This window comes from Tyto alba, unplaced genomic scaffold (genome assembly GCF_018691265.1).
Source record: "Tyto alba isolate M040663 unplaced genomic scaffold, T.alba_DEE_v4.0 Super-Scaffold_14, whole genome shotgun sequence".
Classification (NCBI taxonomy): domain Eukaryota; kingdom Metazoa; phylum Chordata; class Aves; order Strigiformes; family Tytonidae; genus Tyto; species Tyto alba.
The window spans coordinates 22,675,321-22,698,137 of record NW_024881276.1 but is presented as its reverse complement, the minus strand read 5'-3'; the positions used below and the strand labels follow the sequence as shown (position 1 = coordinate 22,698,137).

Genomic DNA, 22,817 nt, shown 5'->3' with positions numbered 1-22,817 from the left:
TGCTAAAGGTTCAAAAATGTAAAAAAAATTGCTTTATTTTTTTTTCCCCAGCTTAAGAGTTTAATAATGCAGTTTATTCTGGTTTAAAATCCTGCTTCACTAGAAATTATAAAGAGACTTTCAAACTGACTGTAGTATGTGTAAAACATAGGATATATATAAACTTTATGAATTTGTCTGTGCTCTGAGGCCATTTTATTTCCCTAATTAGTTGTTCATGAATGAAGATTTACACAACAGGATGATTTCAGTAGACAATTCTTTCTTCTCTATGGTAAATGGAGACTGAGTTAAGAAAAAAGTGCAATAATACAGGTACAGTGGGATGTGTTAGAAACCATGTGGCTGTGCAAAACATGTACAGTGTGCTTCTATCTGTCGAGTATTGTGAGCTCTGGCTTAGCACCAGTTCAGAACTGAACCTTTCGAGAGTATCAGCCCCATTTTCTTGGCACTCCACTTCTGGGAGTGTTTATTACTGTATCCACAGCTTGTGTTTAGCTGGGCTAATAAATCCTCAAGAATCAGGGTCACTCTGACTTTCAAGTGACCTTACATGGAGCTAGCTCAAGTCCACCATGGTTTATTAATTCAGGTACTGACAGGGAGAGACTATACTGTATCATCATGCCCTGAAGCAGCATAGCTGTTTTGCATATACTGCATTTAAGCTAATAAATTCTGCTAGACCTGAGCTGGCTCTTAATGTTGTTGCAGATGCATATGCAACCTGCATAAACAGCTCACTGATTTGCAAATTCGTTTTTTTATGTCAAAGTCAAAGGTGCATAACTCATCCCCTTCCTAGAGTGGCAAGTATACTCCTCTCTGCCTCAGTTTCTTGCCTTCCTCTGCCTAGTGCAGTACTCTGAAAAAATGAGAACATGGTTGTGCTGTATGAGACACACTGATCAGGTTGTTTCACCCAAAGAGGCTTGTGAGAGAAGGGAGGTCAGACTCATAACTAGCATATGCTTCCTCCTTTAAGGACAATGTGGGGAGCATATCTTGTGCAACTAACCATGCCTCAGATTATTTTCAGGATGTGGACAATACTGCATTCAGACTGAGAGTCATATGTTGTCATGTTAAGACATGGTTTTGATTTTGTTATGCAGACAGGAAAGGTAGTCTAAAGAATCTGTGTAATGGGTCAGGGGTCTCAATTCAGCTGACCTATGTGAATGTTATGTTTTACATTTCCAAGTACCCCATCATGTCAATTAAATTTTTAATCCCAGTAATATTTAATGTAGAGAGATTATATTATTATTGTTATTGTTATTACTGCTGCTACTACTACTACTACTACTTGTGAGGAAAGGAAATTTGGTTCTTTCTTTTAACAAAAGAACCCTGTTAACTGTTTCTTCCAGTTCTCTTATAAAGCTCTGTTTTGCAGAGTGGACACGTATTATTATCAATTGTTTTACTTTTGTGAACTTCTAAAATATAATAGTGGACATATGCTTTGACCATTTAATATATATGAAAGTTTATTGTTGTTCTTGCACTTCAGAGCAAGAAAAATTGGCAGAATTTATAATGTTCTGTTCTTCCTCTAATTGATCATCATTTCACATTTGGATACCAAAGTAAGCAAATGGATCTCATGCTAAGCATGCAGGAGGGAGATAATACGGGTTTTTATTAAGTCAAGCCTTTTAACACCTGTGGAAGGTTCATTCAGTTCTGAGAGTGTTTTACATGCAAGTACTATGAGTGTAAGTACTTAAATAATCTTTGCTCTGTCAAGCAGGAGGAGCAATCCATTATCCCCAGCTGGTCACTGCCCAGGGCTTCATACATCGATGCCAGTCACTCAAAATACACTGTGACAGTGAAGGAAGTTGTTGTATATTACAATGTGGTTCTTGCCATTGGCATCACCTGAAATTTCAGAGGCAGTGAGAAACTCCCTCAGAATTTAGTTAAAAAGCCATGCAGATATGTTGTTTCCAAACCTGTATCTCCTGCTTTCTGATATAATTTCCAAGTTCACAGATTGGATTAGGTGATCAAACTGTTTCTAACTCAATTTTTATATGAATTTTAAGTAATTTTTGTTCCTTGCCCATCACCATATAATAAAGAGGAGAAATGAAATACTGTTTTATTAACTCTTAGGTGGGATTAAAGAATTAAATTCTTCTTATCTGTATTGGTGAAGAGGAATTGTCCTTTATGAGAAGCGTGTGAATATTATGAAAGAAAACATTTCTCAGATCATCTTTAATTACAATAGGATTCAATTAAGTTCATAGGCAAAATTGTCATTGGATAGTTTCTTTATGGGGATATGTCACGTCTCTCAGTTTTGGCTCTTCTACAGAGAAAAGCATAAGTGTATATTTGTAAAATTTTGCAGTATTTTCAGCTTGTTTTACAATCTGAGACAAGTTAGGCAAGTTAAAACCTTATTCCTAGAGCTGTAACTTGAATGTTGCTAGAAAAAAGTCTGAGCTCAGTTACACTGGTTTCATCAGTAACGTTTGATTTTTGTAGAATGAAAGGGGGGGGGTACATTTTAAGGACACTAGTTTCAGAGGCTCAGAGGGGTATTGTAACCGCACAAGCAGAAAAGGGAAAATGTACTCTTTAAAGCATTAGAACCTTAATAGAGAGTGTGTTTAAGTATTTTATGAATATGTGGAAGTAATAACAAGTCTAGTTAAAACTTTTTTGGTTCTTAGCATGATATCCTGAAAGTGCTGGTAAAGATTACATTCTGTAGTGGTGGTTTTATGTTTATTACTGAACTAAGACATGCACACCTGTTCTACAAGACTTGCTTCATCATGTGTCAATTAAGACAGACAAGAAACAGATTTTTTATGACTTTGGTAATAATTGCAAAGAGAAGCATGTGCAGAAGTGGAACAAACCAAAACTAACTTTTATCTTATCCTGGATTAGTACTGCTTGAAAAGTTTTCTGTTTCCTGACATTGTTCTGTCACTGAACCAGAAAACAAGTTTCATACAGGTAGTTGTTCTCCAGTGTTCAGACATCACTCTGCTACAGGATTTCCTAGTTGGACAGAATTGGTATCATTCTTAAAAGCTGCTAGATCTCTGCAGTGAACTGTAGATGCTGTTTGTCCTAGAGTTCAGTGCTGTGAAGGGAGGTTTCTGTACTTTGGCTGTCTCAGTACAGCAGCGTATAATGCAGCTTGTGCTATTTTACCTGAGAAAAACTGTAAAATAACCTGTGCTGCTTGCCATAGCTACCACAACTAAAACGCCGTCACTCACTGAGCTGTGTGACGTTGTAGAATTAATTTCATCAGCATAGGTGGATATTTTAGATGCTGGTTTTGCATGGGTTGTCTAGACTTGATATGGGCAAAGTAGACTATTTCCTTTCTAGCATTAGTGAGCAACTGGTTTCATATTGACTATGCAGAGCACAGCAGTTCAAGACCAAAGAAACTTTGATCAATGCAAACAAACAAGTACATTTTCTCTGTATGAGAAGCATCTTAAGCAGTCAATTCCCTCTTCTGAGTGCCTTTGGGCACTCTGTTTCTGCCTGTTAGTGTTCAACAGCAGCAGTGTAATGGATTATTTAACCCTTCCTAGAATAGGAGTTAGGGGCAGTTTGTCTAGACTAGCTGAATCTGTTATGAATAGATCTCCTTTGAAATTCCAGACTTTTTCCTGTAAAATTTAGATTTTTTTTTTTTTTTTTTTTTTTTAATATCAGAAACTAAAGTTCCCTGTCATTATAGTTAGGTAAAGGCTAAGCCACAGAGGAAAAGACATTTCAAACAAAAAGAAAATAAAACTGCAAATAACAGCAACAGAGGTGATTTTTAATCAAGTAGCATGCTTTTCTTGATAATGTTCCATTGCCTTCAGGGGCATTTACTTGATGTAATGTCATTACATTTATTACATGAGTACTAAAACTCATTTAGAGGACTGCAAAGTCTAACCTTTAGTTAACCTGATCTGCCTAAGTGAATTTTGGCCAAAATATTAAAGAGATGTCAAAGATTGGTGTAAAAATTTTCTGTCAGTCTGAATTTAACTTTAATAATGATGCTTTTAGCACTTTGAGATACACATCATCTGTATTGCCTTGGCCAAAGGCTGAAGAGAAAACAAACACACACATATGAATACACACATACACCTGCAGCAAAAAAATATAATCCCCAGAAACAAGCAAACAATAACAAAAAACAAACAAACAAAAAAAACACAATGTGTGATTAACCTTTAAAAGGAGAATTTCCAGTGATCTAAATGGAACTACTTGAAAGTTCTAGCTCTCTAAAGCTTTTTGCTGGACTTCAGAGGAATAAACACCCTGCTCTGATACAGTTTTGCAGATTAAACAAAGAATTTCTGGCTTACATGAAGAAACTGTTTAAATGTATTCTGGCTGTGTATTACAATTATCGATGTGTCCAGTGTAGTAGATTACTGGTGTAGTCATCAGCTCTGAGTGGCTCGTTAGGCATAGAGGAGTGAATGGTCTTCCACAGAATCTGAATAAAAGGGCACTTAGCCCTGGATATACCTTAATTATTTTAGGGTATCATACTTTTGTTGTTGTTGTGGTTGTTAGGTCTGAACTGTAATCATCGTTAATGAGATCAATGGTATAAAACTGCCCAAACGTAAAGGTCTCTGCAGCTAAATAAATGCAGCCACTGCAGACTACATACCAGATCAAAGTAGGAGCTGTGTTGCCACCTAGTGAGAGATCTATAGGCACGCATGTTGGCTTGGAGTTGCATACACGTAGGAAATTACTGAAAGAGAAACAGGACCTGATTTATAAATTCATTTTTCAGTTTTGAGTTTCGGTTAAATATACAAAAGTATAAAGATACTGCAGGTTAGCATTTCCTGTGAAATCTAGTGTTCTTAGTTTTCTGACTTCACTCTTTGGGAGAAAGACAGCAGTGTTATAGACAGTTGTGATTTGACATATTGTCGAACAGTTTAAGCCAGTACTGCTGCTGAGATGAGCAATGCTGCTGTAATCTGGCCATTTGTTTCTGTTGCTGTGCTATCAACGCTATTGCACTCATAAGCGTTTGTGCAGACACCCAGAACTAGCCAGAGCTAGACTGGTTGAAAAATAGCTCTTAGGGGAGAGGAAAAAAGATTGCAGTCGGATTGATTCCTTGATTCTGTTTATTGTTCAGTTGCACAATCAGTTGCACTAGCATGAAGGGAAGAGGTGGTACAAGAGTAGTAAATGAGTTGCCAGAATAGGGAACAATTGCTGCTTTTAAAGGGGCTGCTAGTTTTAAGTGTTTATCAGTTAGTTTTCACTACAAGAAAAAAAAAACAAACCAATCTGTGTAACTTTATGAAATTATAACCTTACAGTCATTTCAACAAAGATGATCCCTGTGACCTTACAGCTGAGCATTTTGACAGTTCAGAGGTCCAGCCAGTGTGTAGCATTCTTTTACCAAATACACACCTTGTGCCTAATAGTTTTTCTATTTTTCTTGGTTTATTTTTTTAAAGAAGTTTCACAGCATATTTTGACAGATCTGCTGCTGCACGTGCCTTTCCACTTCCCTCTCTTAAAGAATTAATTGTATCACAAAGTGTTTAAAATTGTGGTTTGTAGTGTAACAGCATGTGGTCTATGGTAATTGGGAAGGTGTTCGGTTTCAGACTATTACGCAGTGCTGCATAGCAGGTGGCAGCATGAGATTTAATATAATATGGTTATTGGTAGTGAACCCACTATTCATAATTTGATTGATCATGGCTTGAGAGTCAATGACTATTTTCATTTTCCTTTCATTAATTATTGAAAACAGAGCAATGTTAGGAGAAAAGGAAAGTGTTTCAGATTTTACAGCAGAAGTTTCAACATGTCTTCAGCTTCAACTCCATTTCTGTTTGGAAGTCCAAATTTTTGTGACACAGAGCCACCCTCCTTATTCCTTTGTGGAGTTTGTAACACTACTTCTGATTATCATATCCCTACCTGAGTGTGTGAAATACTTTTGAAACTGCTACTTTGCAGAAGGGAGAACTACTAACAGTGTTTTGAAATATAGATTGTGTATCTAAAAAAAAAAAAAAATCCAGGAAGTGTTAGTTTCACTTTTCTGTGTTTCCCTTCTTTTTCCTCTGTTCCCTTACCTCACTGAACCTGCTGTTGAGTATAAACCGAGAGGACATAGGATGTAAAATATCTTAGAGGAGAGATCTTTGTTCCTACATGAGAAAGATTAGATTAGATATTTTTTTTTTCATTGTGGTGGGTGCTTTGTAAAAAGTTGATAAGATTTATCATCTAATTAAATTAAATTATTTGATTTTAATTATGTGCAATAAGCAGCTGTTAATATTCTTTCAGGCATTATTAAACATTTTTATTAGTTCAAGGTGATTCATTACCCAAAATACACCATCTTATTTATGAAGCATTGCTTATATGTATGCCAATTAGAATGAGGAAATGAGTAAAAAGAGGGAGGGTTTGCTTTCATGGACACAACCATGCAAACGAACTTACAATGTCTGTCAGATATGTGATGCTGGACAAGTCTGGTGGACGTATCGGAAGTTGTGAGAGAAAAGGAAAGTGTTTTTTCACACCCAATTTCTTGTTCTTCATAGCTGATGGAGTGTAAACTGAGGAAAGAAAATTGCCTTTTAAGTGTCCCAAGACACGCAGATCCAGCTAAAAAGCCAATAACATGTTAATATTAAAGTCCAAACACTGAGAAAGAACAGAGTAAAAAATGGAAGCTATTCAGAAGTGAGCAAGCATCTATAAACTCTGATTCCACAAAATGGAGATTTTCACAGATTTCTGCATGGGGAGCTCAGAAATGGATTCTGGTTGTTGAGTATTAGCTGCAACTGGATTTTGGTTTTCTTTCTTCATGTCGTCATTTTGATTCCAAATGGTACAGTAGCATTAAAACAAAAAAGACTGACTGGAGATGGATTATTTCACATTGTTACTGTAATTGTTGATTACTACAGTGTTTTTATCAAGGGCCATTCACAAGCAATAAGCATTTGTTTATTTTTGGTATATGTTTTAAGCATGTTTGTTAAGGCACAGATTGATTATACAGTAAAAGATTTGATGACGGCGGACACAGGGAAGGGTGTGTACTTGTGCTTATGCTTATGTTTTGCAACATCCTAAGCAGCTCTGAGTGCTGGCATTCACAGTCTTACTTGCTTCCTTCTTCCATATTCCTTTCTTTTAAGCTAGCTTCTATATTTGAGTTTGCTCACTGAGCTATTTCATGTGAAGACTGCTTGATGCTGAGCCAGTGGGGAAAAAAATGAATGTTTGTTTTTTTTTTTTTTATTCAGTTAACACTGAAATGGTTTGGTGTGTGGTGTGACAAGCTCCAGGCTGCTGCACAGTGGAACAGAGGGCAAGAATGTGTGTGGGATGAAGGGAGAAACAGCCAGCAGTTAAGCCATTTTAGCTACCCTGAAGGGCGCGGGAGGGGAGACAGCAAAGCTTTAACTACTTGTTGAGGCAAGGAGTCACTGACTGATCAGATATATCTGTGTGATGAGGAGTCAGTCACATATCCCAGGAAGGCAGGCGGTGCAGTTTTAATTAAGAGAAAGGGGAATACATTCTTATGGGAAAATAAATAAGTAAAATAAAAGTCTTTGGGGCAGAAGTATCACTATGGTTCTATAGCATGAGAGTTTCATTGCCAATGTAAATATAGGATGTCCCCACCTCTGCTGCTCATTTTTGTTGCAGTATATTGTCTGTGCTGAGAGATTTTATGACTTCGTTGCTATAGTGTTAGAATAATAAAGCCTAAAAGTAATTTTCACAGAGGAGCAAGAATGACCAGAGCGGGGATAGGGAAAACTTTTAAGCTAGTATTGCCCTGAAAGTTCACATGGAAGTGTGACCTCAGGTACAGTACTATTGGTTAAACAATAGAGTTTGCAGTTGTGCAGGAGATGTTGTGTGCTTAGGTGCTGTCTTGAGGCAGGAGCGTGTAGCAGTGTCCTCGGTTTGGAGGTAGTCAGCTGCTTTGGAGCCCCTTGAAGCATAGTGTCTAAGTACAGTCTTGACTACTAGAAAACGGAGCAGACCTGTAGTAAATGTAAGTGGCAAATTGTTGGTAACAGGAGGCTGCAAGGGCAGCTTCTGTGGGAAGAGGCTCAGGGATTCCTGGTGCTGGATGCACCAGTTCCAGATGGCTTCAGTGGACCAAAGCTGAACCCATCAGCCATGTGTGTGGCGCCTCTGTGAAAAATATATTTAAGGAAGGATAGGAAATGCTGGAGTGAGGTGTAGGGAGTGTGGAACAAAAACAGAACACCAAGATGAGGAAAGGAGAAGGTTCGCTATGGCAGAGCAGATATCCCCTGCAGCCTGTGGAGGACCCATGCTAGAGCAGCAGAAAGGTGTGAGAAGAGCAGCAGAGAGGAACCACTGTGTACTGAGCATGAACCCCACCCCCTGCACCACTCAGAGTTGAGGGCTAGAGGAGTCTGTAGTGAAGGAGTGAAGTTGAGCTTGGGAAAGGGGGGAGGAAATTTATCAGTTTAATGTTTATCTTTTTAATTCCCTCTACCCAAATCAATAAGTAAGTATTTATTTTAATTGGCAATAATAAATTCAGCTAACTTTGTCAAGTAAGGCTATTTTGCCCACAATAGCAACTGGTAAACAATTTCCCTGTCTTTATCTCAATCCATGAGTTTTTTTGTTCCTGTTCTTCATATTTTCTGTCCCCTGCCCTGCTGAGGGTAGACAGTAAGCAAGAGCCTGGGTGGGAGTTTAGCAGCTAAGCAAGGCTAATCCACAAGACAAAGCACTGTATCTGTAGAGTGAAACAGTTGGTGCTGTGGTCTCAGCATCTGCCTTACCTACGCTTTGCCAGGTTATTTTGAAGTAGGACTAGTCAGGCCTTGTGGCCTGTTCAAGACTGGAGTGCATCAGGCACATTTTTGAAGCACATCAATCAGTTTAGTTGTATTTGGAAGAATTCTGATTGGAGTGGTCAGCAGCTTCTCATTGAGGTGCACCAAAGGATCATAAGTGAGAATGTCACAACCAAATGAAAAAAGCATATTGATTTCCTTTTGAAACTTAGTACTACCACATCTATTTAAATTACATATAATCATATTCTCACTGTACAAAATATATAGAAGCATTTTAAGCAAGAAGTTTACTACTGATGTAGATACATCTTTTCAAAATACTGTCATACTTAAGCAGTGGTTGGAGAACTAATCCTTTAAAGGACTGAACCTGGAAAATCAGAATGCTCTCTGGTTAAAAATGACATATGTCTTCCATCTTGCTAAGAAACTTGATGTCATCCTTCCTCAAAAAAGATGTGGATGCTACAGTCTGTGCATGACATTTTAAAGATGTTAAAATGGTGCTATAATCCAGGCCACTAGAGAGCATCCAATTCTCCATGCTATAGGATACCATGAGCATACTTTCAAAATATGTTCAGTATGTTTGAGATGTTTTAAAACCTTGGCTATCAGATTTTGAAAGGAAATAAGGTGTTTGCCAGAATTGTCAGAGAGGCATAGGTTATTAGGTAGTTAACTCCCATGGAAATTTTAAGTGATGTTCATGTTTTATATTTTCTATCAGACTGACATATTTTTCTTTATGATTATTTAGAGCAGTTATCTTTTCAGAGCTTCCAGTAATTCATTTTCAGTGTCACCATCCAAACACAAGGCTGCGTTTTCTCTGGATGGTGATTATTGCTGAGAATTCTTTTCTCAATCTTAAAGCTTTTCTATTCATTAGAGAAGTCTGGACTTATTTTAACAACTTCAGTGTCTCTCAATAATTAGCCATGTATAAAATGGAAACTTGAACATGTCTTCAGTTGCTTAAAAAACCCTCAAAGTTTTGTAAACAGACTGAAATTCTGGAACATTTATTGGTAAGGGTAGTGTAAAATGGCAGCTTTTAATTCCTTTATCAATTATGATGTGAAGTTGTGAAGTATCAGACTGTGTGCTAAGCAAGTGAAATGAAATACCACATCTTTCTCCCTATTTCTGGTTGTGTAACAATGCCTTTTGTGCAGTTGTCAGAGAAACTTTTAAAGCTCTGCTTTTAAACCTTGCTGTCCTATTTATTACCACTGTTGTCATTAATGTTTAATTTTGAAAGAAATGCTGACAAAGAAGGCTTAAAGAATGGACCAGAGTGTCATTTCTTCAGCCACATCAAGAAGAGAAAAATTAATAGATGAAGTGTTCAAACAGGATTCAAATGTAAAATAGTCCATCTATTAAAAGTTTGTTTTAGATTCTAAGACCGTGTCTTGCCTTGGGGTATGTTCTTTTAGCTAAATTTTGTTTACTAGTGAAGGAGACTGTTCTAAATATGCGATATATAACCACTAGTAAATGGTAGCTGTCACCTCTTGCTGATTAAAGCTAACTGACTCCATTATCAGATTCTAGAGTTGTCCTGAAGTTCTTTTAGGTATTTGGAATATGAAAGGCTTATTTTGATATGAGATGTATGGGACCATTTTTACTACAAGAGATGGCTAAAATACTCAGCAGAGGTTTAGAAAACAGGAGGTAGCGAATAGTTCATATGATGTTATATTTAGAATGATAAGGTACAGATAACATGGTGGCTCACAAGATAATAATGGCATTTTTCTTAGGAAATCTTCAGTCACCTGCTTACAGCCAAACGTCTGCTTGGCTTTTTTTGTTGTATTCAGAACTGGAATAATATCTATAAACACTTGAGATTTTATTTACCTATTGAGAAACATGTGGAGGTGAAATTTAATTCAGTCTGGTAAAAGCATTTGGTAAAGGACTGAGTAGATGAGGATGTCATTTTTCGAAGTGAAAACAGTGAAATATATGCGCCATCTCTGCCTTTTATCCTCCCTCTCCTTTCCTTTATACTGGTGTTAAACATTACATATTTTTACATTTGGATCAGAGTCCAAATGGACTTCAGAATCTGTCATCTCTTTTCTGCCCTGTGGCTTTGTTGAATCAATGTGATGGGTACTTGTCTGTCTTTATACCTAGTTTTCTTCTTCCTTAATAGGTCTACTGTTAAACAAGTCCCTGCTGATTTAAAAATAGGACTTTGTTCTGCTCTTAGCCCCAAGACCCCTTAGTCATAAAAAACCTTGTTCTGTGACTTCTGTTCATTTGTTTTCCTGTTTCCACTTTTTGTTTCTCGTTCTTCTGCTGTTGATTCTCAGTGAGTAGTCGTTTCACCCATGCAATATTACACAAAGGAACGAGGTAAATGACAGCGTGTTTTCTTCCTCACAGTTCTACTTCTTTTCAAAATATAAATAGTGCCCACAAGAAATTAATAAAGTGGCCAAAATAAATTGTGATCAAAACAGGTTTTACCCACAAATAAAGCAGAACTTTTCTGTAGTTCCCTATTCGATTTTCACTTTGCTTTCTATCTAAAGTAGGTATTGGATGCCATGGTGAAGTGTGGTAGCATAAATTTGTTATACAGTAAGAGACAAAATAAAAGTACCATATTTTCTGGAGGTCATAGTCATTCACAGAATCACGTAGTTTTCTATTCTCTTGTGCTATCCATTGGTATGCTTACCTGTGATCCTGTTTGGGAAAGACTGAATGTGTACTTCAGTGAAAGAGAACCTTACTGCCTAGAAAAGAAGTGGTAATTATTCAGTGTCAAATCAATGCCTAAGCGTGATGGAAGGAAATGTTACAATAAGGTTTTAATAGTTATTCTGCATGAAGGTAGTGTAAAAACTGATATGCAAGTATTTTCAATAGTGGAAGGCATACTGCTGTTTTCTTACTTGATAGAATTACATCTCTGTATAATGAAAAAATTTTACATTAATTTCTTTATCTAACTGTCTTTCACTGATGCAGAATAAATTTATTTGCTTCTTACTGCTGCTCTGTTTGCACTTCCTAAGATGACATTACATAATGGTTTCTCAGGGGTTGCTCTTCTCCTTTTGCTTTTAGATTATATTTGCAAGGATGTGAGGCAGGAAGCATATAATGCAAGTGTAATATGAAAGTTCTAGTAAGAAAATTTGCACTTTGTGAATCTGAAAATTTTTCTTGGATTAAAATTCATTCATTTCCAAATTCGGAGCATTTCTTCTTAATTTATAGATGACGAAAAGATTGAAAGTCTAGCATAAATCTCAGTAACCTGTTAAATGCTTCATGTGAAAGAAGGTTCATTTCACTGCTTGCATTTTTGAATGTTATTGATCTCTGTTAGAACTGTAGTAGGGTACATATGAAAAGAGTGCATTTTAAATTCCTTTCTAGTGTAGCACAAGAATATGGTAAGCATTCTCAAACCAAGAAACTGTACTTATGTTTTCCCATAAATATGTATGTAGGTCATTCTTGAACAATGAACAATTGTATGGAAAGATAATATAGAAGCAAAACATCTACTTCAGAATACAGACAAATAGTTTCCTCTCAAATTATCATCAAGGCTCTTCATTCATGATTTTTCTAGAATACTTGGTGGTAAGTTAAAAGGAAAAATAAAGTTTAAGGAAAACTAAGTAACAAAAATATCAAACAGTTTCAACAAAGAAGAAAAAATGTAATTCTGTGTACTTTGGCTTTTTACATTTCTGTACTGGCGGAAGGATTGATTTGTCATCAGAGAAAGTAAGAGTGTTGTTTCATTAAAAACAAAATCTCTCAAGCTTTGGGAGATGTCACAGAGATTTCTGCTCTTTATTCACAACTGTTTCTCCTTTTCTCCATCTTGCCTAAAGCAAAGATGCAAGCTAATATGTACTGGTTAAAATTTATGCCTGTGTCATTTCCTATATTGTGATTATTTATTTATTTAATTATTTTAAAAATCACTATTAAAGTAGTAAACTGCAAGAAGTAGAAGCAAAATAAAAAGACTGCTTTACTTATGAGGGTGATCAGTATAGGTTTCCTAGACAGGTTGTCACTGTTCTTGAAGATCTTCAAAACCCAACTGGATGTAGTCCTGGGCAACCTGCTCTAGTTAACGTTGCTTTGAGAGGAAGAATCAGACTAGAGACCTCCAAGTTTTATTAGTTCTGTGGTGTGGTGAAAGAACCTGTCTTCCTTACTTGGAAATAATTTTGGAGTGATGTTGGGTCTTTTGGGCTAAAATATTGCTGTAGTCTGCATATGTGCATTAAAGAAACTCACTACTGTACAGTTCTTCAGATTATGATGAAGGAAAACTTTAATTAATAGGTCAAAGCAAGAAAGTTTTGTGTGTTCATATTTTAAGATCTATGTGAAGTTTTTGAAACTTAATTTCCCACTTAAGTTCTGAAGGAGAACAATTAAATATTATCTTGTCAGTGTTGTTTATAAAGATTAAAGAATATATTAGAAATTTCAGGCATACATGTCTTTCCACACATTGTGTTCTAATTGCTTTCAACTTTTTTTTGGTATTCAACATCTTGAATATATAGCTAATATACTACCTTGCTATATTCTACAGATCTGAAGAGAGAAGCCAGTATTTGTCACATGCTGAAACATCCTCATATTGTTGAACTGTTGGAGACATACAGCTCAGATGGAATGCTTTATATGGTCTTTGAGTTGTAAGTTTTTCTCTTTGATTTTACCTTTCTTTATGGTCATTTTCTAAATAAAATATTAAAAGTATGTCTGCTTTCATCTGCTAGTTTTGTAGCTCAGAAGTGTTTGAATGCTATGAAAATATTTATTACTGATAAGTAACAGGTTGTCCCAAACAGAAAAAGTTGTCACACTGCCGAAGTGGCTAACATCAGGCTGATTCTTTATAGCATTCTTTTTAAGGGCAGACACTGTTCACTGATGTCTGCTCTGTCCCTAACACGGTACATAGGAACGAGTTAAAAATCTGCTGATTGTCATCATCTTTGGGTAACCGTTGGTATTTTATTCCAGCTGTGAAGTTTTGTTGTTTTTTTTCCCAGACTACTGTTTCTTTAGTACTGCTTTTCCTCTACTAGATAAGAAAGTAAAATTTATTGGAGTATTGAAATATTCTTGTAAATAGATCTACCTGTTCATATGAAAAGAGGCATTTGTCTAAAAGATGTTTTGGAAGCTTGAATGTTAGAGTTTAGTTACCATTGGCATGAAAGGGTGAATAAAACATGACTTCTCAGCAGTGTACAGGAATTTTTAATCAACAAGAAACAAAAAGGGGGGGCAGCCCCTAAATCACCACATTCTTTGCAAAATTATTAGTCCTTCTTGAGTTAGGTTTTAGCTACATGGGAGGGGACAAAAACAGACATGCAGAATACTAATTTGTGCGTGTTCCATGTTAAATCTTCCTTCTCTTCTTTGTTACCTATCAGGTTGTCTTTTTATGTTCCCCATATATGCATTCCTAGTGTATCTGGGAATATGTGTCTACACCTGTCTAATTTCCCTGATCTTCCTGCATGATGTTTTCTGATGCATTTGGCCTGCTTATGTTGGAGCAAACCACATCATGCCAATGTGTTAGGTTGAATTGACATGTCCACTAGAGCAAAGAATTTAGCTTGAGATATGCGCTTTTTAAAAGAAAATTCTTACATGTTAGTTTTACCACTGAGGTAGAGAAAAAGTTAGGTGCTAACAGCAAAAAAAGTGATGTAAAGCTGAAAATTGTTGCTTGAAAGTCTTCTTTTTTAGGTGAGTTTATAAACTTATGATTGTAGGAAATAATTGTCTTACACTTTCCTTTCTGTAAGTTTTGATTCAATACTGACTTTGTTTTTTATTTTGTAAATCCCAAAGCAGGAACCAAGAGACTTTAATTATCCTATTATGAAATAATTATGTACACCTTGGGGAAGCATACTATGATAATTAACAAGATTTTGAAATGGAAAAAAGGTTTTGCTTCTATTTTTACCATGCTGATAGCTCAGAAATATGAGACAAAAGCAGTAATTATTTTTTAATGACAAGCCTACTATCATTTATGTTTGTATACATAAAAAGCGTGAACAATTAGGCTTACTAAACAAACACTGTACCTGACTTCAGGCCACATGAAAGAAGGAAATATGAGGACAATAATTTAAAGGATAATGATTCTTTGCCATCTTGTATGTCCTTGTCTCCCTTGTATACTACAAGACGTCACTCTTTTATAGCAGTGGTGGAAAATGAGACAGTAGAAATACCTGTGCTCAAAATGTAGTAGGGAATGGAAGAGTTGTGGGCGCAGTGTATTCTGCTGGAGGGGATGCCTTGGTAGAGTGGTCAAACAGAAGACTGATGTTTGCTGTGGAGTAAGACTGGATTGTCTGAGTTTGACTGAGTTAGTGGCACACTATATAATTGTGACCATAATAACAACTTGTAGTTAGTAGTAAAGCATCTATGTATTTGTAGGTAACTTATTTTCTCTCATATTGCTTTCTGTTCATTATGCTATTATTATAACAAACTTAACTGCTTTGCAACAGAGTTAGTCTACAGTAATAAAATATATTTTATTAGTGTCTAGTTATTCTGAAATGACAGAAAAGGTGAAAACAACACAGATCTGCAAAGGAGATATAAGCCCAGCTGGTGATAGGCTCTTTATGGCCCATTACTGGCAGATGCTTTGCCTGAAAATTAATTCATGTCCAGCACATGAAATGCACAGAATAACCAAACCTAAAAATTTGTGCCATCAGTTGCACATAAATTATACATAGGTCCACTACTGTTTCATAATCTGTGAGCTACATGAAGCAGCTGCTAAAATCTTCCCAAATCTATTGTTATGAAAAAGTACAAGTTAAATAAACCAATGCAGCATATATCTGATAAGAAGAGATTGTACTAAGGAAAAACTACAATCTGTGCCCCATTTTGAAAATTTAAGTTAAAATAAACGTAAAAAATTGAGTCACAATTCACAGAAGCACTGAGGAGCATGAACAGTAAGTAGCAATGAAGTTTAACACCAAAAAAATAGCTATGTTTTTAACCACTATTTATACACAAATGCAAGCACTCCTCAGAGTGGGGCCATCATGTCATGTTACCAGTAGGTTGCCATTAGCTGTATGGTATTGCTGTAATAAACTGCATAGAAGCAGTTGGTCATAGTAGACGAAGTGCATGTGTAGAGTACAAAACAGACCCTATCCCAGAAAGTCTTATTCTTAAAGTGAAATTATTATTTTTAAAGTACTTAGATGTTATTACCTCATAAATGAGAGCATAGGTGTCTGTGCCAAGTGATTTCCCCCACAGACACCCCAGCTGCTCCCCAGAAGGGTAATGGACTCTTTCCAGTCATGGAAGAGGCTTTCCCTGGAGGCTCTAGAGAGACTTTGGATCTGAGATAGGACCAGCTCTAGTCTTTATCATACAGTTCCAATTTTCTTTCCCATTCTGTGGTGTTATTTGCTGACGTGTGTAGAATCATAGAATTGTTTAGGTTAGAAAAGATATTTAAGATCTTTTAAGTCCAACCATTAACCTAGCATTGCCAAGTCCACCACTAAATCATGTCCCTAAGTGCCACACCTACACATCTTTTAAATACCTCTGGGTATGGTGACTCAACCACTTCCCTGGGCAGCCTGATCCAATGCTTGACAACCCTTTTGGTGAAAACGTTTTTCCTAATATCCAATCTAAACCTCCCCTGGTACAACTTGAGGCCAGTTCCTCTTGTCCTATCACTTGTTACTTGGGAGAAGAGACTGACACCCACCTCGCTACAACCATCTTTCAGGTAACTGTAGAGAGATAAGGTTTCCCCTCAGCCTCCCTTTCTCCAGGCTAAACAACCCCAGTTCCCTCAGCCACTACTCTCAAGACTTGTGTTCTAGACCCTTCACCATCTTCGTTGCCCTTCTCTGGACACACTTCAGCCCCTCAATGTCTTTCCTGTAGTGAGGGCCCCAAAACTGAACACAGTATTTGAGGTATGGCCTCACCAGGGCTTAGTACAGGGGGACAATTGCTTCCTTAGTCCTGCTGGCCACACTATTTCTGATAGAAGCCAGGATTCTGTTGGCCTTCTTGGCTACCTGGGCACACTGCTGGCTCATATTCAGTCAACCAACACCCTCAGGTCCTTTTCCGCTGGGCAGGTTTCCAACCAATCTTCCCCAAGCCTGTAGCGTTGCATGGGGTTGTTGTGGCCCAAATTCAGGACCCGGCACTCTGCCTTTTTGAACCGTGGCCCATCAATCCAGACTTTCCAGAGCCCTCTGTAGACTCTTTCTACCCTTAAGCAGATCAATACTCCTTCCCAACTTCTTGTCATCGGCAAACTTACTGAGGTTGCACTCAATCCCCTCATCCAGATCATTGGTAAAGATATTAAACAGAAGTGGCCTCAATTCCGAGCCTTGGGGAGCAGCACTTGTGACTGGCTGCCAACTGGATTTAACTCCATTCACTGCAATTCTTTGGGCTCAGCTAACTAGCCAGTTTTTCACCCAGTGAGGCATACGCCCCTCCAAGCCATGAGCAGTCTGTTTGTCCAGGAAAATGGTGTGCGAAATGGTGTCAAAGGTTTTACTAGAGTCTAAGTAGACAACATCCACATCCTTTCTCTCATCCACTAAGCAGGTCACCTTGTCATAGAAGGAGATCGGGTTAGTCAAGCAAGAGCTACCTTTCAGAAACCCATGCTGGCTGGGCCTGATCACCTGGTTGTCCTGTACATGCCACGTGATGACACTCAAGATGATCTGTTTCATAACCTTCCCTGGCACTGAGGTCAGACTGACAGCCTGCAGTTCCCCGGATCCTCCTTCCAGCGCTGCTTGTACATGGGTGTTACATCTGCTAACTTCCAGTCAACTGAGACCTTCGCAGCTGGCCAGGACTGCTGATAAATGATGGAAAGTGGCTTGGCGATCACTTCTACCAGCTCTCAGTATCCTTGGGTGAATCCTATCTGGCCTCATGGACCTGTGTGTGTCTAAGTAATGTAGCAGGTCACTAACCATTTCCCCTTGGATTATGGGGACTTCGTTCTGCTCCCTGTCTTCCAGCTCCAGGGTCTGGGTACCCTGAGAACAACTGGTCTTACTGTTAAAAACTGAGGCAAAAAAGGTATTAAGTACATCAGCCTTTTCTGTATCCTTTGTCGCTATGTTTCCCCCTGCATCCAATAAAGGATAGAGAATCTCCTTAGACTTCCTTTTGTTGCTAACGTATTTATAGAAACATTTTCTTTTTTTTTTTTCTTTTATGGCAGCAGCCAGATTAAGTTCTAATTGGTCTTTGGCCCATTTAATTTTCTCACTGCATATCCTTATAACATCCTTGTAGCCCTCCTGAGTTGCCTGTCCCTTCTTCCAAAGGTCATAAACTCTGTTTGGGGTTGGTTGGTTGGTTTGTTTGTTTGTTTGTTTTTCTCCTGAGTGCTAGCCAAAGCTCTCTCTGTTCAGCCAGGTCAGTCTTCTTCCTTGTCATCTCGTCTTTTGGCACATGGGGATGTCCTGCTCCTGAGCCTTGAAAATTTGTTTCTTGAAGAATGTCCAGCTTTCCTGGACTCCTTTGCCCTTCAGGACTGCCTCCCAAGGCACTCTGTTGACCAGTCTCATAAACAGAACAGTCTGCCCTCCAGAAATCCAAGGTAGCAGTTCTGCTGACTCCCTCCTTACTCTCCAAGAATTGAAAACTCTATAATTTCGTGATTGTTATGCCCAAGACAGCCTCCAACCGTCACATCACTGCAAATACTTCTCTGTGTACAAACAAAGGTCCAGCAGGGCACCTTCTCTAGCTGGCTCCCTCATCAGCTGTGTCAGGAAGTTATCTTCCACACACAAGTTGTCCATCATTAGTCTCAAGTTAACTGTGACCTTTTACCTAATAGAAGCATGTAGTCAATAGAAGTACATCAAACATACATTTTACACTGTCAAAATAGAAGAAATCAATCTTTCTTTAAGTCTGTGCCTTGCAGAGAACAAAATAATATGCAAAAGTCTCTTGCTATTGAAAAATTCCATTTATGAAATGGGATGCAATCTGGTTTCTTTCATATTTGTTCAATAATGTGCTATTCTAGATAGTGCTGTCTCTGACACATGACGTTTACTTGGCAGTTTATGTCTGGGGTGGGGGGAGGAACACTGGTTTTACATAGAATGTTGTTTTCTGTTTGGGATATAGCTATCACTTTTGTATTTCTATTCTATTGCTTGTTACATTTTTTTTCTTTCTAAAGACCACTGGTTTTTATCATTAAGAATACTTTGAGATGGGTCAGCTACTTGCAGTATTTCTAAAAGAAAGAAAATAGTCAATTTGAAGTGTTGGAAATGCACATTTTAGACTCACAGTACATTACATGCAGTTTATCCTCAGTATAATCAAAGCATTTGGACTGAGAGTACTTACCTCTCATGCTGTAGAGCTCAGATACATAAGTGGTGAGTGAATTGCAGACACCTTAATATCTGGTCATTTGCAGAATACTGTTGCACCACTATGAATATGTGGTTTTGCTTTTCTTAGTGCATTTGAAGAGAGATTTATCTCTTGGGACATTAGAAGAATTGATCTTACTTACCAGTTAGGCTGTATAGATATATGTATATAACTCTCTCTATATATATATGTAACTTTGCCATTCAACCTAGCTAACGTAAAAATTCTTTAGTTTTACTCTTTCTAATTCATAAAAGCAATACTTTAAAAGGTTACAGTTACTTAGGTTTACATTAAGCATATGCTGATGAGCCTTTAAATAACAGTAAAATCAATCATACAGATTTGTTGAAGTGTTAGAGAAAAAAGAAGGGGAAAAAATGAATGCTATGTATTTATTCTGCTTTGTTACAATACTGTGAAATAGCACAGATTCTTAGTTTACAGTGTTAAAACTTTTTCTGATTATTTTACTTAACCATGTTAGTATTTTGCTTATGGTTTTGGTTTTAAATGCAGTCTCACCTGTAGTCCTTCGTCTTTTATATGGCTTTACTGTACTTCTTTCATATTTGAATAATGCATTATCTAGGATAAAAGTAAGTCTTAAATGTTAACATTTAAAAGTAAAATCAAAAAGAAACTAAAATCTGTATTTTTTACATCAAAACAAGTTGCTGTGATTACTGAAAGAAAATAATTTCAGTTGCTTCTAGGTTTAAAGTTTGGACCAGACTTTCAAAATATCCAACGAAAGGAAAAACATTGGAATTCATTTTGAAAAGCTTACGATACACTTAGAGAAGTCATTACATTAGAGATTCTGACTGTCCTGACTTCAGATGTTTAAAAATTACACGGTAAATCTGAGGCATTGCTGTATGTGCTGTTTTTTTCTGTGGACTGAAAGGGAACCTAAAGTGACTAACTCTAATTTTAAACCATAGAATAGTTCAGGTTGGAAAGGATCTTTAAAGCTCATCTAGTTCAACCCTCCCTGCAATGAGCAGGGACATCTTCAACTAGATCAGATTGCTCAAAGCCCTGTCCAGCTTGACCTTGAATGTTTCCAGGGATGGGGCATCTACCACCTCTCTGGGTAACATATTCCAGTGTTTCACAACCCTCACTGTAAATTTTTTTTTCCTTATATCTAGTCCTGAATCTACCCTCTTTTAATTTAAAACCATTACCCCTCATCCTTTCCCTACACTCCCTGATGAAGAGTCCCTCCCCACCTTTCCTGTAGCCCCCTTTAAGTACTGGAAGGCCACTATAAGGTCTCCCCAGAGCCTTCTCTTCTCCAGGCTGAACAACTCCAATTTTCTCAGCCTGTCCTCATAGAACAGATGTTCCATCCCTCTAATCATTTCTGTGGCCCTTCTCCAGACCCCCTCTAACAGGTCAATGTCTTTTCTGGGCTGAGGGCTCCACAACCGGACACAGTACTCCAGGTGGGGTTTCACAAGAGCGGAGTAGAGAGTCAGAATCACTCCCCTCAAACTGGTGGCCACCAGTACCCCCAAGTCTTTCTGTGCAGGGCCTTGCACTTTGCCTTGTTGAAATTCACGAGCTTCACGAAGGTCCAGGTCCCTCTGAATGGCATCCTGTCTTTCAGGAATGTCAACCTCGCCACTCAGCTTGTTGTCATATGTAAACTTGCTGAGAGCGCACTCAATCCCACTGTCTGTGTCATTGATGAAGATATTAAATAGTAGTGGCCCCGATACGGACCCCTGAGGGACACCATTTGTTACTGATCTCCATCTGGACATTGAGCCGTTGATCACTACCCTCTGGATGTGACCATACACCCAATTCCTTATCTACCAAATAGTCCACCCATCAAATCCGTATCTCCCCGAATGTTGTGGGGACCATGTCAAAGGCCTTACAGAAGTCTGGATAGGTGACATCTGTGGCTCTTTCATTGTCTGCTGATGTAGTCGCTCCATCATAGAAGGCCACTAGGTTGGTCAGACAGGATTTACCCTTGGGGAAGCCATGCTGGCTGTCTCAAATCACCTCCCTGTCCTCCGTGTTCATTAGCATAGTTTCTAAAAGGATCTGTTCCATGATAGTCCCATGCCCTGATAGGTTGGTAGTTCCCAGGGTCCTTCTTTCTACCTTTCTTAAAGATGGGTGCAATGTTTCTCTTTTTCCAGTCTCCAGGGTCTTCACCTGACTGCCATGACTTTTCCAATATCATGGAGAGTGGCTTGGCAACTACATCAGCCAACTCAGGACTCTGGGATGCATCTCATCAGGTCTACAGACTTATGCATATTCATGTTCCTCAGGTGGTCGTGAACCTGATCTTCTCTTACAGTGGAAGAGACTTTGGTGCCCCACTCCCTGCCTTGCAGTCCAGCCACTTGGAAGGTGTGGGAAGAGAGGTTGGCAGTGAAGACTGAGGCAAAATATTTGTTGAGTACCTCAGCCTTTTCCTCTTCTGTTGTTATCAGTTTGACAATCTTGCCCATCGGAGGGGTGCACTTTCTTTAGCCTTCCTTTTCTGGCTGTCATAACTGTAGGAGCCCTTCTTATTATTCTTTGCATCCTTTGACAAGTCCAGCTCCATCCTTAAGTCAACCAAATTCCACCAAGTATTAAATATTCTCATATCAAAATCTTTGACATAAAGACAGATATTTTTTGACTTGATAAAACTGTTGTTTACACTGTGTTTGTATTGGGGATTTTTTTGTTGTTGTTTTTTTTTGTTTGTTTGTTTTTTAATGTCTTATATATATTCAGTACATCATTGCCCATTAGTTGTGGACACAAAGTTTACTCAATTATCTGGTATGGGTATGCTCTTTCTCTTTTGTCCCTGATAGCCTGTGAGCTGTTGACTGATTATACTCAAAAGGAAGTGATGGAGAATTCAAAGCTAACTTATGTTTGAGGAAAGAGATGTCAGATTTTCATCTTACCTTTACTTAATATTTATTTCATTCATCTGATGGACAGGAATTAATAAGAAGCTAGACCTCATTAGTTTTAATACTTAAAGAGCAATCTTTGGGGGTTTCCTGTTGACAAGGCCAGACTTAAAAATCGAGATTTTTATCTTGGATGAAATTTTGGATCTTTTACAATAAGTAACAAAATTTGGCAGAGCAACTGAGAATTCAGAGCATTGAGACACTGATACATTGAAATTTCAGCATTTATTGTAACTTTAATTATTACAGGCTATTAAGTTGTATTATTTTAGCAAAGCTTCAGAAGACCCACTTTGACTGCTACCAGTTAATTTTGCTTAAACGTAAAATGTTAATGCATATACTTGGATTTTGAAGAGTTTGTAGAAACATGAACTAATTCACCCAGCATTGCTATAAATAGAGTATTTTTGTATGGCTTCATGATACTGGCTGATGTGTGTAGGTTTTAAGATCAAATTGGAAGATTTCAGGTTAGGTACAGTACTACTTTTATATTACCACCAAAACCAGTGCT

At 37.8% G+C, this 22,817-nt stretch overlaps 1 protein-coding gene across 11 annotated transcripts in view; it reads left to right on the top strand.

The window, feature by feature from the left end:
* The window catches only part of CASK (calcium/calmodulin dependent serine protein kinase), a 225,617-nt gene that overhangs the window by 76,094 nt on the left and 126,706 nt on the right, over nt 1–22,817 (top strand). For all 11 annotated transcript variants that reach the window (XM_042789080.1, XM_042789086.1, XM_042789084.1 and 8 more), the window contains exon 3: nt 13,465–13,570. In XM_042789080.1, the coding sequence (XP_042645014.1) occupies nt 13,465–13,570 (106 nt within the window). The remainder of the gene's footprint in view (nt 1–13,464; nt 13,571–22,817) is intronic.